The sequence below is a fragment of the Mustela erminea genome, chromosome 15, assembly GCF_009829155.1.
Source record: "Mustela erminea isolate mMusErm1 chromosome 15, mMusErm1.Pri, whole genome shotgun sequence".
NCBI lineage: Eukaryota > Metazoa > Chordata > Mammalia > Carnivora > Mustelidae > Mustela > Mustela erminea.
The window spans coordinates 996,309-1,012,669 of NC_045628.1; the positions used below are offsets into that span (position 1 = coordinate 996,309).

At 60.8% G+C, this 16,361-nt stretch overlaps 1 protein-coding gene across 12 annotated transcripts in view; it reads right to left on the minus strand.

The window, feature by feature from the left end:
* Positions 1 to 16,361, minus strand: part of ATP11A (ATPase phospholipid transporting 11A) — an 84,638-nt gene that overhangs the window by 40,541 nt on the left and 27,736 nt on the right. For 11 of the 12 annotated variants that reach the window (XM_032314942.1, XM_032314941.1, XM_032314940.1 and 8 more), the window contains 10 exons: positions 14,114 to 14,203; positions 13,237 to 13,317; positions 10,175 to 10,282; positions 8,343 to 8,471; positions 6,403 to 6,506; positions 5,898 to 5,948; positions 3,438 to 3,502; positions 2,783 to 2,864; positions 1,578 to 1,728; positions 1,054 to 1,251 (listed from right to left, as the gene is read on the minus strand). In XM_032314942.1, the coding sequence (XP_032170833.1) occupies positions 1,054 to 1,251; positions 1,578 to 1,728; positions 2,783 to 2,864; positions 3,438 to 3,502; positions 5,898 to 5,948; positions 6,403 to 6,506; positions 8,343 to 8,471; positions 10,175 to 10,282; positions 13,237 to 13,317; positions 14,114 to 14,203 (1,059 nt within the window). Of the gene's footprint in view, positions 1 to 1,053; positions 1,252 to 1,577; positions 1,729 to 2,782; positions 2,865 to 3,437; positions 3,503 to 5,897; positions 5,949 to 6,402; positions 6,507 to 8,342; positions 8,472 to 10,174; positions 10,283 to 13,236; positions 13,364 to 13,399; positions 13,504 to 14,113; positions 14,204 to 16,361 lie in introns of those variants that run through there. The other variant, XM_032314952.1, reaches the window with a different exon arrangement.

A 16,361-nucleotide genomic window follows, 5' to 3' on the forward strand; every position in this document is an offset into this window, starting at 1 on the left:
GCCTGGGTGGTGCCGTCGGTTAAGCATCTGATTCTTGGTATCACCTCAGATCGTGACCTCAAGGTCGAGGTCGGGCCCCATGTCGGGCTCTGTGCTCAGCAAGGCGTCTGCGGGAGATTCTCTCCCTCTGTCCCTCTACGTGCCGTGCACGCATTCTCTCAAATAAAATCTTTAAAATGGCCTGTTTGCAAAACTACTCCCCCAAATTTCTTACTTTGTTTTTTCATTTTTAAAAATGAGTGAACTAACGTTTACCAAATGATTTTTCCTGCAACATAAAGGCAAAGATAGGTCAAGCCAGGGGATGGGCCTTTCCAGAGCCGTGTCCCAAGGAAGGAGGAGCTGTGGTCCGGGTCTCATGGACAGGCGTGCACGGCTCTGCCCCTCACCCAGGCAGCCCTGAACAGCCCTCCCACCCCCGTGGTGGCTGCGGCACACACTGCGGCAGACACCGTGGCCCCGATGCCAAATTCTGCACGGTGCTCTGGCGGGACGGGTGTATGGAGCCGCGGCCCCCGCACAGATCAAGACATTCCAGTGCCGAGAGCTCGGCCACCACCATTAGCAAACAGCAGGGCGGTGGGGTTGGAGTCTGAAGCCTGCGACACACCAAGCCATGAGGTCTCCCTGGACTCATCTTAAAATCAAGGAAAACGGCTCACTCTGAGCTCAGGGAAGGAAAGCAGGTGTAAGAGCGGAGTGCAGCGCCGGCAGGGTAGGGACTCCCCAAACTTCCAGCATTAGCGCCCAGAAGAAGCACCGCTCACCCGGCCACGGGGGAGCTTCCAGCAACCGGCGAACGCAGCTAGCTGTGCATAAATCATACACAGCAAACCCCGTCAACTGTCACACAAAGTGTGAAAGGCCAACGTCACGCTGTGATCTGGGAGTCGTGGGATGCGTCTCTGGGAATGGCTTACAGGGGAAGCCTTTCCCCAGCACCACCTGAGACTGTGCCGAGATCACACAGGGTCCGGGTGCCTGGGAACGAAACGCAGAGGGACGTGACCGCCCACCAATCGGGGGGATGGGGGCAGTGCCGCGGGTACCGACCTGTCCTAATTCTTCATTTAAATCCGACGTGTTGACCAGAGGCCCTTCCCCCGTGTCCTCGTCAAACATCTCCTCGTCCCAGGTGATGAAGTAGGAGCCCAGGAACTTCTGCATCTCCACCGTGACGTACATGGACACGGGGATGATGTAGTTGAAGAGGACCATGAAGGCCAGGAAGTCGGTGAGCGCCCTGAGGAGCTGAGAGCACCGCGTGAGCCCCGCGCCCACCTGGCCGGCGGCCCCGAGTCCCGCCTGGGCTGCACTGGCCGTTCATGAACGCAGCCACGCTCTGAGGACGGGATCCTGCGCTGGGGGCTCATGCCGTGGCAGCTGACCCCGTCCGGACCCTACCCTCAAACACCCAAGTGAGACGGGGGCCCTGTGCCAGCGGCAGGGAGGCGACGGGTACGCCTTCTAGGTCTCCATGACGGAGACGTCCGTCAAGACTAGGCGCTCGCCTGCCGCGTTCTCGCGACAGCAGCCCACGGGGCGTCTGATCACGGCCAAGGGGGCGCGCTCCGTACCAGGTTCCTCTGTCTTTCCGACTCGGTTTTCTGGTTATACCACGGCTCGTCTCGGAACGGCTCGCTCTGCCACACGTACTTGAGGACGGTGTTGATCAGCGCTTTGCTGATCAGAATGCAGAGGTAGACGATGAGGAACACGTTCATGGATCTGAAACACAAGACAGCCACGACACCCGGTGACCGCGGGCTGAGGAGCCTTTCTCACGCGTCAGGACGGTGGGGCCACGAAGACGTGGGGCGCCGTGAGGGAGAGGAGCCCCCGCCCGCCGGCACGGTAAGCATGAGAACAGAAGCCCCCGTCGCCGCAGCCCCTCCTGTGGCCACAGGCGTGTGACTTCAGGGGCCACAGGAAAGTTCTGAAAACAGGAGAGAGCGGTGCTGGCGGCCCATGCGGTGGACTGCGTGGTCTGGGGGTCTAAGATCAGGACATCCGGATGTCAAGTCCTCTGCCACAGTGTCGACCAGGGAGTGACACACTGAGAGATCACCACCGGGGAAGGGGGCAGGGAGATGCCCTGAACCCCCGCCCAGTGTCTCAGTGAAGAAGGCTTGTCTCCCGGCATCCGTTTCTGGAAGCTGCTCATCGGGGCAGACGCCGGAAACGAAGCGTTCTTGCTTACTGAGAGCCAAATCTCCGTTTTCCCATCGGGACAGCCGCCCACGGACAGAGAGACCCAGGGTCCCGTTGAGACCACCTTGCCGAGGGCAGGCAGAGACCCCCTCACAGTCTCGCAGAGATCCAGGCCCCACACAGCTCCGTATTAAATAGTCATAACCACTTCGAGGCAGGGACTCAACGTGAACAAAAGGCAAAGAAGACAAAATTCTGGGCCGTGTTGTCTCACGACTGTAACTTTATACCTGACTTATTGTCAGGATTTCACCATTAAAGGAAAAGGGACTGTTTGCTCTGTTCACACCTTCCTTGGGAAAAGCTGAAAGTGACCCAATTCTGACATTTTCGTGCACTGGTGAGAGGAGTGGCCAGGACTTCAGTGTCCACACGGGGGGCCTGCAGATGTGGACTGAAGGTGTGGGGTCACTTGTGCCCCCGCAGATCAAGACTGTCTACCTAAATACCCTGCGCCACCAGCGCCCTAGAGACCAGGACGGAATTCCTAATGAGGCCAAAGGGAAAAGCTGTCGTGTCTCAGGGGCGCATGATGGTTTCGGGTTGTGGGGCCCTGCGCCCCGAGACTCACTTCTCTACAGCAGATCGTTTCTGGGATTTCGACTGGTAGTTCAGGGCCATCTTGGTTTCCATGCCCGTGTAAATGGCAACACCTGTGAGGCAGGAGAGTCCGTGTCAGAGCAGTCGTGACCGCAGCAGCAGAACTGACCGCGCACGCCACCCCGCGCGCTTCTCAGGCAGACGAGCCGCCGGGGATCCTCCGACTAAAGAAGCACTTTCCGTTCCTGCAGAGATCGATCTCTGCTTTCTCCTGGAGGTCAGACGGTACCATGTTGGGGTTTCTGAAACTGGGCACACGAGCACATTTTTAAGTTGCCTCCCTTAAGAAACAAGAGCTCCGCTCGGGGCGGGGAGAGGCCGCCAGAGAAGCGCAGCCGTTCGCAGAAACCCGCAGAACGGCGGCGTGTGCGTTCTCCTACCGACAGGAACTTATGCTTCCGACCCAAAAACCACAGATGCTCAACACACAAGCGACAGTCAGACACCACGGCTTCGCGGGCGGGGGCGACGCGCCGGGACAGGGGTCCTCAGGCTGCTGTCCACTGCCCCAGAGCCCGCCGCACAGTGCGGACGGACGCGCCATGGAAGTAGACGGGCTGCGCCTGCTCGAGGTTAACTGCCCTGAGCTTTAGAAGCTGCTGGTGACGACTCACTGAGACACTCACCGAAGACCTTCTCGGTGTTCTTCAGCGTGGCTCCCCTGAGAAGCAGGTTCTCCGACCCCAGGGGCCTGCAAAGACAAGAGGACCAGAGTGGGGCCGGGGGTCGGACAGAAGAAGGCGGTCCAGGTGGGAATCGAGGCCTGGGCCTGACAGACTTGGTTTCAAGAGGAAATCGTGTAAGCGTGGAGTAGCTTACACTCGATCACGGAAGCTGGCCCGACTCCGTGGGAGAGCGTGGCCTTCACCCTGGGAAGGAAGACCCACTCTGCGGAAGGATCTGGCGGGCGGCCCTTTGCGCGGCCCGCTCCCTGGAGGGGCCACGTCAGCCCACACAGGCTGACAGACGGCCCCGTCTCCGAGAAGACTCGAGAGGCTTCCACTGTTTCTACCACATCCTTGGGGAGACTCCACGAGTCGGCGGGATCCGGTCTCACTTTCAAACTCGGGAACACTGTGTGTGTCCAACCACGAGGACCCTCTGCGTGCAGTGGCCCCGAAATCTGGACGCTCCCCTGCCCCTGCTACCTCAGCAGAAAACCACCAAGAAGTTAAGATCAGTCACGAAGAACACGCCGGCCCCAAGTGCACGGGACTCGGCCGTGAGCAACAGATCACGTCTCTGCCTCCGGGGGTTCGTGTTCCCTGGGCTCTGCCCGGTTTCCTCGCTGCTCATTTCCCAAGAGCGGACCAGAGCGGGAAGCCAAAAACAGCTCCGCGGACGCTGGTGCCGTCAGCGCTGCACGGACCGCATCTGCAGTGCGCGGGGACGCGCGCTCGATTCTCCCGTGCCACAGTGCGTGGGGCCTGTGAACGCCACAGACGCGGGCGCGCCGGCGAGTTAGACGACGCGGCTTGGGGCCACCTCCCCCTGAGGACGAGGGCAAGAGACTGTTTCCTGGGGGACACCTGACCGGACGCATCAGCCCAGGGCGGCTCCACGGTCCCAGCCCTCGTGCTAGACCTGGCCGCCACAGACGCTCCCGGGGCCGCACACGCCCTGCCGGGTCCCCCTTGAGGACCGTCAGCCTCTGCGAGCGGTATGCTCACGATGCCTGTGGACCGTCTCACGGAAACAAATGGCCTTTTTATAAAGCATGTCTGGGAAGTGAAACACAATTTACTTTAAGAAGTACCCTGCTTCTAGTTTGGACAGGACTGCGAGGGCATGAGGAACTGGGAGACACAAGTCACCCCCGTTCACACCACGAGTTTACGAGCACCTATAACACCCAAGAGGTAAAAGTCGGCCGAACAGTGTACGTCCTTAAAGAGCAAAACAAGAATTAGCTCCAGCCCGTGACCTGCGTTAGCCATGGGCTTCCCGTGCTCAGCATGAAACATCGTCCGAACGTGAGGCAGCGGGAGCCGCGAGTTTACGCCTGATCCATCCTGGCGACAAGGTGAATAAACCCCAAGCTTTCTAATCCTTTCTAGTCCAGTAAATCCCGATCCTTCCAACAGGGCTTCTCACAGGACACAGAAATGCGGGTTGTTTCTGCACAGACACTAGGAGTATCTTATAGACTAGTGTCTGTCTTGGGACGACCACAGCCCCTCGGAGGCACCGCAAACCTGCGCATGGACAATGGCTGTGACTCAGGATGCGCACAAACAATTTCTGTGACAGTTTCACGAGGGCCCCCAGGATCTCACACTGATCACCATCGATTTCCTGCTGTGATGATTTCTGCTTCTGGGCAACTGTTCTCGACACACAAGGTCACACCAGGATGCCGACCATCTGAGGGCCGTGTAAGTGGACAGAAAAATGTCTCTCCGACACAGGAGAGGCAGGGGTTACAGAAAAGGTCGGCTCCAGATCCTACTCCAAACCAACTTCCTACACCGTCCACCTCCCTTACCTCGACAGCCAGGACCCACTAGACCCGGACACGATGCACAGGCGACACCCCACAGGACGGCCAGCGCCGATGAGAGTGGGCCACACGTGTCCGGCCGCCGGCAGGTCCCAGGTGCTGCGTACCTGGTGGGTGCGGGTCCTCGTCTACAACCTGTGGGCGTGACCGATCCCCGACCGCTCCGATGAAGCAGGTGACCACACGCACCTCCCACCCACACGGTCCGCAGAGGAGACCTGCCCCCTTAAGTCCAGACAGAATCTGGGGCCAAAACAGCGTCTCTCAAGGATCTCGAGGAGACGCGGCCTCAGGGCAGCAACGGCCCAGCTTTATGGTTGAAGACACACTGGTTTGTGGAGATGCAAGGGCCCCTCTCGCGTAGCGCCTCACGTCGGACGAGCTCCGAACACCGTGAGACCACGTCCCCGAGAGTGCCGTCAGCCGCTGGCACGGAGGGCAACACTCCCACCAGAACGGAGAAGACCGCGGGACCCGGGTCTTTGGAAAGGCAGAATTCTGCTTCCAAACGCAACAGAGCGTCGAGAGTGAAGCGTCGGACGGCGAAGAGAAGAGTTGCCGGTAACCTGACGGCGCAGCCCCTCACCTCACCACGGGGTCGCTCCGGTCGCTGTAGACGTTGATGCGGCCGACGAACCTGATGACAGAGAAGTCAGGTCAGGGCCGCGCAGCACGGGGGGGGTCGGGCGCCTGCTGTCCACCCCTGTCTGCTGCTACCGAGACAGAAGCTCCACTGAGGGCCGCGTGCTGGGCCAAAAGCTCGCCGGCTTCCTCCCGTCCTCATCCACCCATGACTCCAGCGATTTTCCTTAAAGTTGATTCCTCGAGTTACAGAAAGTTACTCTTCTTCAATCAACTTACTTCTATTAGGCCAGTCCAAATGCTCGCAAAAGTAGCTACAGGTTTTAATGCTGCTGGACTATGAAACAGTGAACTATCTATTCCTGGCTTGGTCTTAACTTTTCAGCAGCGACATGCACACTCTTTCCCGACAAGCGTGGCGCCCGACAGCAGGGCTGGACACGGTGGACAGCAGGGCCAGGGCCAGGGGGGCAGGGAGCGTAACCACAGGGAGGGCAGACCGGACTTACTTGTACAGGTCGGGCTGGGGCTGCTCACACTCGATCGTGGCGTGCAAGCCGTCGATGTCTTCCTCAGTATGAAAGCCCTTCGTGTCCTGCACGGCGTAGTGAGTCTGCAGAGCGGCAACAGATCTCCTTCACAACCGAGCAAGGGACGCACACCTGGCCGCCCGATCTCCAACGCAGGCCACGCCGTGTGTCCCCTGCTGTGCCCGGCACTAAGCCCGAGAACGAAGTCACGGTGCCGTGTCAGGGAGAACACAGCCGTGAACACGTAAGTCGTGTGCTGTGCGCACACCACAGTCTGCACGCGTCAGCGACTGCACAAAGCTCAAGGCGCCACCGGCAATCGTCCGGGAGAAAATACCTTTGCACTTGCCCAAGGCCCTGAAGGCCTGGCTCCCTGTGTCCGAGGCGGTGGGTCTGGGGGCCCAAGGACGGCGGTTCTAACGTGACCCGGGCAGTGAATACACTGGCCCAGATGGGACCACTAACGCAAGCAGGTGGGCTCGGAGCCGGGGCACGAGGGCGCGTGGGCACAGCGTGGCTCTGAACGTGCCCTCGTCCTCCTGGCAATCATGTGCTGGGCGGGAAAGGGCACCGTGGATGGACATGGGAGGTAAATGACAGCGGCTGTGACACCTCGAACATCCGGGGGCCCCCTGCACCCTGGGGACGTCAGGGGACCTTCTAGGCATGTCTTCCCAAGAGCCCCTGGAAGAAGGGTCTGTCCCAGCTCAGGACGTGAAAACTGCGAAGGTTAAAAATGCCTGCCCAAGGTCACACGGGCCACGACCGTGACCGGAGCAGGAGCCCCAGGATCTGTGAAGGAAAGGGGTGAGTAACCCCAGCGCCCAGGTCAAGTCAGATGAGCAGACGGGACATCAGCCACAAGTAGGACGCTGAGCCCAGTCGTGTAGCAGGGGCAGCAGGCGCCCACCAGCTCTGCATGAGGCAATGGCCACCACGTCCAGAGAGCCGTGGTTCACCAGACCTGCCACGGCTGCCCACGAGCCACGCTGGGGCGTCCCTCCCGCAGGACGGGTGTGAGCAGCCGCTGGGTGCCCACAGCCAGGGGCCATGTGGCTCGCTGGGTGTCAGGGACACAGGAACGTGACCGCCACGCTCTGACACGTGACCCCACAGTCACCCGACTCTCCCAGGCGCTTCTGCCCCCCAAGTCTGCGTGGTTTACAATCAGTCGTGCCAGAACGGTCGCCCTCTCGGGATCACACACGGCAAAGTTTTCCCGAAGTCCCACATGGCTGATACGATGCTCTGAAGTATTCATAAAGTGTCTCTTTCCCACCACAGAAATCCCACCATGAATCACCAATGCCTCAGACGCGGTGGGTCCACGGAGCCGCGCTCATGTTCCTAAACTCCTTGGAAGCTCCCATTTTTCTAAAAATAACGAAATCCTTAAAATCGTGATTGTTCTCGTCTTTGGATTGTTAATTACAGTTTCGTAGTTACCACCTGGCAGTACAGACTTCCATCCCGAGTCCAAGAAACCAACCCCAAGTTCAGAAAATCCTTAAGATACTGGAACAAAAGGACACGTTGGAGTGACAGTCCTCAAAATCTCCACTCTTGTGCGCCTTTTCACTTAACTCCAGTCTAGCGAAGACACTAATCTTGAGCATTAAAATGAAGTTTTCCAAATTCCCACCACCTACTCCTTGTATCCTGGCCCTCCGCTCAGTGACACAGCTAAGAGCATAAAGTCCCCTCAGTTAACTCGAGTGGCTGACGGTCGTGGATACTGACGGGGAACAGGGAACAGCGGGATATGGGGAGAAGCAGAGTGAGGAGTTGTGCGGCCAGCCCAGATGCCCCGGTTTCTCCGTGACCTCTGGGAACACTGGGCTGGCCACCACGGGGACACGGGGCCGGCCACACAGCGCAGCTGACACGACGCCCCGCGGGGCCCCGGGAAAGGCAACTACCTTGTGGCTGGACTCTCCGTCCAAGCTGGCGGTGGTCACGTGGCAGGTCCCGTCGCCTCGGCTGCTGGACAGGAAGATCAAGTCACAGGGGAAGGTCTCGTCCTCCTTGACCATGACGATGTCCCCAACCTGCGGGACAGACAGACGGCCTTGGGTGGCGGCCCCGGGGGGCAGGGGCCTCTCTACCTGCAGGGAGATGAGTGGGTGTGAGGGGAAGGGCTGTTCGCCGGGGCTTCTGCCCAAACCCAGGAAGACCAGGCGTGGGTGTCCACAGACCGACTCTAGGTCCACGACGCCTCACTCGTATCAAACCACAAAGTCCCGTAACCCGATTAGCCCTCACGCCCGAGCCGGACACATTCGGGTGTGTGTTCACGAGTCTGGGAACGACTCCTGCAGGAAGGTGTCGATCTCGAGACTTCCTTCGACTGGCGGGTGTGCGCAGGTGTGCGGACCAGGGGCGGGACGCAGAGAAGTCGGCTGAATGAGGACCCAACCCCAGATGTGGCCCACACGGTTCCGTCCACGCCACGACGGCCTGGAGGTAACGGAACCCGAGGCGGACCGCTGGGCACTCTCTCCTCGAGGGGCCTCGGGCAGCTCCGCGGGCCTGGCCCTGTCTCACACCGGCCGGCCATGGAGCAGACGTGTCCCACGGCAGAGCATTAAAAGTACAGTTTTCTGCCGGCGGAGGCTCTCCGGGTCAGCTCACCAGAAGCACGGAGGCTCCGCAAAGGACACGCGGTCACTGAGGGGAAGGGCATGACGGGCCCGTGAGCGTGTGCCGGTGCACCAGCACGGGCCCCAGGCCCCAGCTCGGCCGGGAAGTCACCACCCATCAGGCAGAGGGGGGGCTCAGCAGAAGCCCCAACACCCGGCAGGGATGTTCACAGAACGAAGAAGATGCAGGGGTGCGGCGGGTGGAGCACGAGACCCTTGATCTTGGGCTGCGCTCACGCCCCAGGCAGGGCGCAGAGAGGACTTTAACAAAAGAAAAAACTTTAAAAAATGTTGCATAAAATCTTAAAAAATGTACACGGTGGCGTGTTTGACACATGTCAGACTCGGTTCGCTGAGACGGCCCGTCTGCTGGCGACGCCCGAGCAGGCCTTCGGGGGGTCTTGGGTTGGGTGGAAGGGGGGAGGGGTGGGGAGAGGAGGCGCACAGGGTCGGGGGAGGGGGAGGGGCACGGGGTGGGGGAGGGGCATGGGATGGGGGATGGGCACAGGGTGGGGGATGGGGGCTTCAGAGATGAGACGCAGCGGGGCGCGCGGCGCACGGAAGCAGCAGCGGGAGGGCCCAGCCGGCTCCGTCCGGGCTCTCACTAACTCCTCAGGGACAAGCCTTAGGGACCCCACGCTGTCCCGTGCCACGGGGTGCCCCGCCCACTCGCGCGGGTGTGAAAACCATCCCCGTGAGTGACGTGGACAACGCCCTCGCAGACTCTGCCGGTCCGTCCGGCACGGCTCCCCCAAACCGGGAACACACAGCCTTCAGGGGGTTTCGGTACCCCGTCTCAGTTCCCAGCTCGCGGAACTCGCCGTGCCCTAGACCAAGGTTTCTAACAGCGTCCTGGAGCCTCCTCTGTTGGGAGGTGGGAGCCGTTCGCACCCTGTGGGTCTGCGACACCGACCGCTCCAAGAGCGCTGGGTGCGGCTCAGGGTAAAAACGGAACTTCTGCAAACAGCCAGGTGTGGGGCTTGTGGGGGAGGGTATGGGGCGTGGGCAGCCTGTGCTGGAGAGAAGTAGTTCCCGGCACAGGTCTGGTGTCAGCAAAGCCCTCTGGGTGCCCGCTGTTCCCGGGCCGGGTCAAGGACGTGCCCACGGCTTACCCTCAGCTTCCGGCTCTGCTTCCGCACCAGCTTGCCATGCTGGATGAAATGCACGGGGCACTGGTTCATGGCGTTGTCTGCCTTATGGCGAAGCCAGTCCTCATAGCCCTGGGGGGAGAGGAGACGCCGACTGGGGGGAGCCGAAGGCCATGGGGGTCCCTGGCCCTGAGCCCACCGCCCTGGACGTGCCGGGTGGGCCGTGACCATGGTGCCACACCTCCGGCGTCGGCCAGGGGATGCACAAAGCTGCAGGAAAGCCAGAAGGTGCCTTTCCCACACCCAACACCCAGCAACCCACAAGTCCTACGTTTCCTCCTTAAACAGACCCCAATGTCCCCACTTCTTCAGGGCCCCACTTTCCCCATTTGCTGTGGGACTTCTGAACGTTCACCTACAGGACACAGGTCTACAGTCTGAGCCCGAGTCCGCGGCACGTGACCGCTTCTAGTTGCTCCCCGTCAGCGGCCTGGCCGGAGCTCACTCAGGCAGGAGGACCGGGGTGGGGGTCTCCCGTTCCCCCTCCTGCAGGCCCAGGCCCGCGTCGCACCTGTTCCCTGACCCAGTGAGTGTGTCGCAGGCCCCCCAGTGCACGTGGGCCAATGGGTGTGCGGGGGGCTCAGAGAGGAGGGTCTGAGCTGGCCCCCAACGGATGCTCGGCGCTTGCCTGGAAGGGAGGGGGTGATACCAGGGTAAACAGCATGAGGGGGCGGCAGGGTCAGACACGGGGGACCCAGGGGCCAGGCCGGCCTGGAGGGTTAAAGACGGTGCAGGGCCTGCAAAAAGCCGGGCAAGAAAGGCAGGTGGGCAGCCTGGGAGGGCTCTGGGCCACTGCCTGCCTCACTGAAGTCAGGAGATGTGGACAGAGGCTCAGATGCTGGTCAGAGGCTGTTCAGCGTGCAGGTGGGACTAGCAGCTGCCAGGCTCCCCCGCGGGGGCTTCCGGAGCCGCAAAGAAGGGCATCGGAGCCCCTGGATGTGTGGGCCGCAGGCACCAGGGGACCAGGGCAGAGGCGGGGAGGCCGGAGAGGCCGGAGCTGTCCTGAGGTCGGGGCAGGTGAGGAGGGATGCACGGAGCAGGGAGGGCCGGAAGCCGGGTACCCGCAGGAGGGGGCGAGGCGGCTCAGGGGCGGCAGAGACCCCACAGGCCCTCGGGGCACCTCCGCCCGCGTCTGTCACTCGCTCCCGCTGAGGCCCGCCCGTGGCGCTGTCCGCCAACCTCTCGGGGAGGAGGGGTCGTTCTTCCGAAACACACGGACAACCAAGGGAAACACCAGACTCCACTGTGCCCGCCTCTCGGGGCCCTTTACGGATGGCCACCCTGACCCTCCGGGCCGCCCCCGTCCCTTCTCACTCGTCCCTGAAAAGGCTCCTTCCTGCTCACGGTTTCACGCGTTCACGACACGTGCGTGTCACAGGCGACCACAGCGTTGCTCTGAGGGTCTACAAACACGTGGGGACGGCACAGCGGGTCTCTGCCGTCACTCGGCGTGCCGTGTCCACGCAGCGGGGCTCGCCCTCGAGCCACTGCACCGCCCCCTGCGCCCCCCACAATAAACGTGCCGCCCGTGGCTACACTGCAGCACGACCTGCCCCAGAGAGGCCTGCGCAGAGAGTCCCAGGACACCTCGCCGGGCCACTGGCCTGTTCTGGGATGTGCACAACACGCACCAACCGCGTTCGTGGGCTCCACTCCGACAGTCGCCGCCGACGGTTTCCCAAGACGAGAGCCCTGCGCTCCCGTGCACAGCAGCGCAGCGGCCGACCACAGGGTCCTCCCTGGCTGCCCTTTGGGCTTTTACATTTAAAAGCCAAGCTAATGGGTAAGAAGTCAAGTCATTTTGTCCAAACCAGTCTTTCCAGATCCGTGGGGAGGGAGACAGAAAGCCCAAACTGGGACAAAGACATCCCTAACGCTCCGGTAGGGCAGCGCTTGCGCACACCCGTGGGGCTGAAGCTGGGCGCGGCGGCAGGGGCAGCCGGAGGGGCTTGCTGCACACACACCACACAGCGGCCGGGGCCGCTCTCCGTTCTTCCTCGATCTAGAGAAAATTGCTCTGTGCTTCGACGGACCGATAGCATCCAGCGGCCATTCTCGCGCAAAATGTGTTTTGTTCCCTTTATTCTAACTCAAAGACTAACACTGGAAAAGCAGGGCTTTGTCAGCAAGAACCGCACCATCAACAAAGTCAGTAGAAGCTGTTGTTCTACGAATGATCCAAGGTCCCAAATCAAAGGTCGACTTATCAACCCGGAAACACAAACATCGTGATGCTCAAGTCGGTTGCACATAAGGCACCGGTTTCCGGAACATGGGACGAGTTCTTGTAACTCATCAATAAAAAGACAAAGATCCCGGTTTTAAGATGAACGGAGTATCTGGTGACACTTCTCTGAAGACACACGCAACGGCCAGTAAGCCCGGGAAAGATGCCAGCATCGCCCGTCACCCAGGAAATGCGAACCCCAAGCACCATGGCAGGAGACGCCGTCCTGACGGATGTGGCCCGGTGCCTGCTGGGGGCTCGGGTGGGCCGGCAGGGGCTGCTCGTGGGTGTGGGGCCTCCTTCCGAGGGAAGGGGAGTTTGGTGGAACCAGAAACGGGGGACAGGTACAGCACTGACAGCCAGAGGGCCGGCAGGGAGGGCGGAGGTGCATTCTCCTCACCGTCCGGGCAGACGAGCCCGAGGCGTGCGGCGGGTCAGCAGTCCACAGGCTCGCTGGGGGGCTGCAGCCCGGACGCCGCAAACAGCGGGTCCTACTGGTTCAGGCAGCCCAGAGTGAGGACAGGCTAAGAAACTCTCCTAAAAACAGATTCCATCTCTGGTCGGTTCTGAACTGAAAGCTTTGGTGTCCTCCCTAGACTCCCAGGACACCGCCCCAGCTGCTACGTCACCGAACGGCCTCATTTCAGCTCAGCTGTCGGTCCGGGACCGTTACCCACATCCATGTCCGGAGCTAAGTCTCCCGTGACTCGCTGACACGACACAGATGCTCGGCTCTGCACGCAAGGTGACGTCCCGTCACAGGAAGGCGCCGTGCCGCTTTCCCCTGCAGACGTCTTACCTGCTTGATGGCCGTGACCGTGATGACAAAGAAGAGGGGGAGCCCGCTGGTCACGGGGCTCGTGGGCGTGTCGATGATCAGCTGCAAGGAGAGCAGAGTTACAGACGCCAGCGGGGACGGGGACGGGGACGGGGACGGGGACGGGGACGGGGACGGGGACGGGCCGGCCGGCCGACCCCCAGCGCCACCGGGGACCAGGAAGGACCCGTGGGCCCGCTCCCAGTGCGTCCCGGGGACTGGGGACGGGCCGGAGACGCCAACTACAACACCCGCGTTGGCTTACTGCAAACCTGCTGCTGTAAACTCCCACTAGTCCCAAGGCACCGACCCCCACGGAACGGAGGGTGGCCGCTGCAGACGGGGACCTGCTTACGGACCCAGGCGAACGGAGGCAAAGACGCAAGCCTGACCGCGCGGTGCGTTTTAGTTTAATTCACTGCTTTTGGCCCAAACCTCAAGTACTTGAATAAGTTAATGTGGGGACATGGTAAAAGTCCTCCTGCTCTGTTCGGCCAGTCCCAGATCACGTCAGAACCCCGCTCCCTCGCTCAGACCTCACTGTGCTCTTCCGGCTCGTCCCACGCACACGTGGGGGGGTCACCCAGCAACGCTGAGCCGGGCTGCCGAGTTTCTCCTAAAGAGAAGGGGGCTCCCGATTTTCCCCCGAGGACTGGGCGGCAGCCGGAACCAACCCCAGGGCAGACTGGGCGCGTGTCTGTCTCCGCTTCGACACCCCTCTGAGCCCACACAGCTGTCCGCGGAGGATACAGACCGGGGGCTCCAGGGCCTGCTGTCGCTCGACAGCAAACCCCACTTAACCTGCTCTCAGCTGAGCTCTGACCCTTGAGTGAGCGATAAGAAAGACAGCCGGCCTTACCTGTACCAGAAATATGATGAGAAAGTAAAAGTTGGCTATTCTTCTGAACTGTTCAAACAAGTTCTTGGGTATGAAGTTCCAGAACGTGTACTGTGTCAGAGGAAAACAGAGACTCGTCACTGTGGTCACATTTTCCTTCTGCACAGCGCTCGCGGCGGGGTCACGGCGCCGGCGCCGCTGCGCGTTTGCTTTCCCTACGGAACTCTCAAGTCAGCCCTGGGCGTGTCCTCCGTCTGCCGGCCAGAGAACGAGCTGCTGACGCAGGACCGCGCGCAGGGGAGCACGAGGCACCGAACCCCAGCGAATTCCACGTCCTGCCAAGCGGCCGACACGGTCCACCTCCAGATACGTTTCACAAAACGTAAACCCCCGACTGTTAACACACACGTGCCCGGCGTTCCTCCCTGCCCGCCTCCTTCCCCTCTGTCCTGTGACAGCGTCAGGCCGGCCCCAGAAAGTGACAGCCCAAGGCAGCACAAGGTGGTCATGCCCCAGCAGGAGATGGCCCACGCACCCCTCCTGCACGTGCAGGGAGCGGAGGGCGGACAGGGAGGGGGGTCTGGCGACACCTACTCTCCAGACTTCTCATGTTGGCCTCCGGAGGAGTTTCCTTATCTGCTGCTCTGAGGACAACAATGTCCTGAGGTCAGTACCTCCCAGTCAACACTGTGTTGGCGTCCCGCCCGACCCCCCGGCGTCCGACCCCCCGGCGTCCGACCCCCCGGCACCCTTCCCCTCCGCGTCCCGCCAGACATAGGCCATGTGTCTGGCCAAGATTTCCTCAGTCAAGGGCTTCTCTAATTCTTAACAGCATCTTTTGAAGAGCCGGAAATTTTAGTTGCGAATTCGACTGTTTGCTGCCGGCCTGGCTCTGATCACTCACTAGACCACCAGGTTTTGCCGGGAGTTTTCTTGGGGATTTTCCCACCGACCTTCACGCCTCCTGCCTTGTTTCTTCCTGCCCGGTCCGCCTGTCCCGCACCCCTTCCTGCCCTCGCCGTATTAGCCACAACACCCAGGAAGGCGGCCGAACAGCGCAGAGGGGAGCCCGTGTCGCTCTCGGTCCTTGGGTGAAAGCGCCGACTCCGTTGCCGCCATCCGGGGCGGTACGAGCTGTGGTGTTGCAGACACTCTCCACCACGCTGGAACGCTCCTGCTTCCCTAGTTAGCTGAAACTCTTCACCAGGAACGGCGCTGGACTTCGCCGTGCGCCACGAGGCTTTCTTCCCTGGAGCACGAGCAGACTGAGAACCAAATAGCAGGTCTCCTGGGCAGAGATGCAGCCCCGACGCGGAGAGCAGGTGCGGAGTACGTGCCTACACCTTTGCCTCGGTTTCCCCACCCAATCCTAACTGCCAATTTTCTCAAAACACAGGCAATGTCTCTCCCTCCCCCCACAAACTCCCCCAAAAACCAGAATAAAAAGGCCAAGCTTTGGATTCTTCCGTCGCTCCCCTACCTCAGGACAACCGGCCGCTCGACGGACTCAGAAAACATTTGCTCCTCGTTCCGCTGTGAAACCCGTGGCCGTTCTAGAGTCAGACCCCATATGCGACACGGTCCTAATGCTTCAAAACCAAGTGAACTTCAGCAAATTATTCAGGGACGGGTGGTAGTTTCTCACGTGTTGAGTCGGTACATGGGCGCGTGCCCCGCGGGAATGCAGCTGTGACCTCAGCTCTGGCTCAACCTGGTACTAGACATCACGGGGACCGTAAAATCCCCCAGCTCCGTGGACAGCACAAACACAGCCATCTTTCTAGATTTTTAAGAAAAGTAAATATTTTTTCTCTTAAATAGGCCATAATGGAAAAGCGACTTTCCACCAACTTTTAAAAGACGATATGAAAAGAAACATGAGTTATGAGGCAGCCACAGCATTTATCCCTAGTTTCTGGGTTTCTGTGACCGGCCTGGACTGATCCGTGGTCCTTCACAGATGTCCTGACCCCAAGACAGCGCCGTCTTTAAGGCCTCACCCCGTTAAAACCGACCTTTACTGCCCAGCACCCACGCCCGCTACTCATGACCCGTGAGTCAGGAATGTCCCCAAGTACCTGGGACACGTTACTTGGTACCAAAGTCACGTTAACGGAAGAGCTCGTACTCAAATCTCCGCCTTCTGTCTCCCGAAGCGAGCACGGATGAAAACCCAGGCCTGGCGGGTGACCGTGGAGGCGCCCGGGGGCACGGTGGGCGCTGCTGGCAAAGGCTTGAGAGGCCCATCGCTGCCCTCTCTGACCCTTAC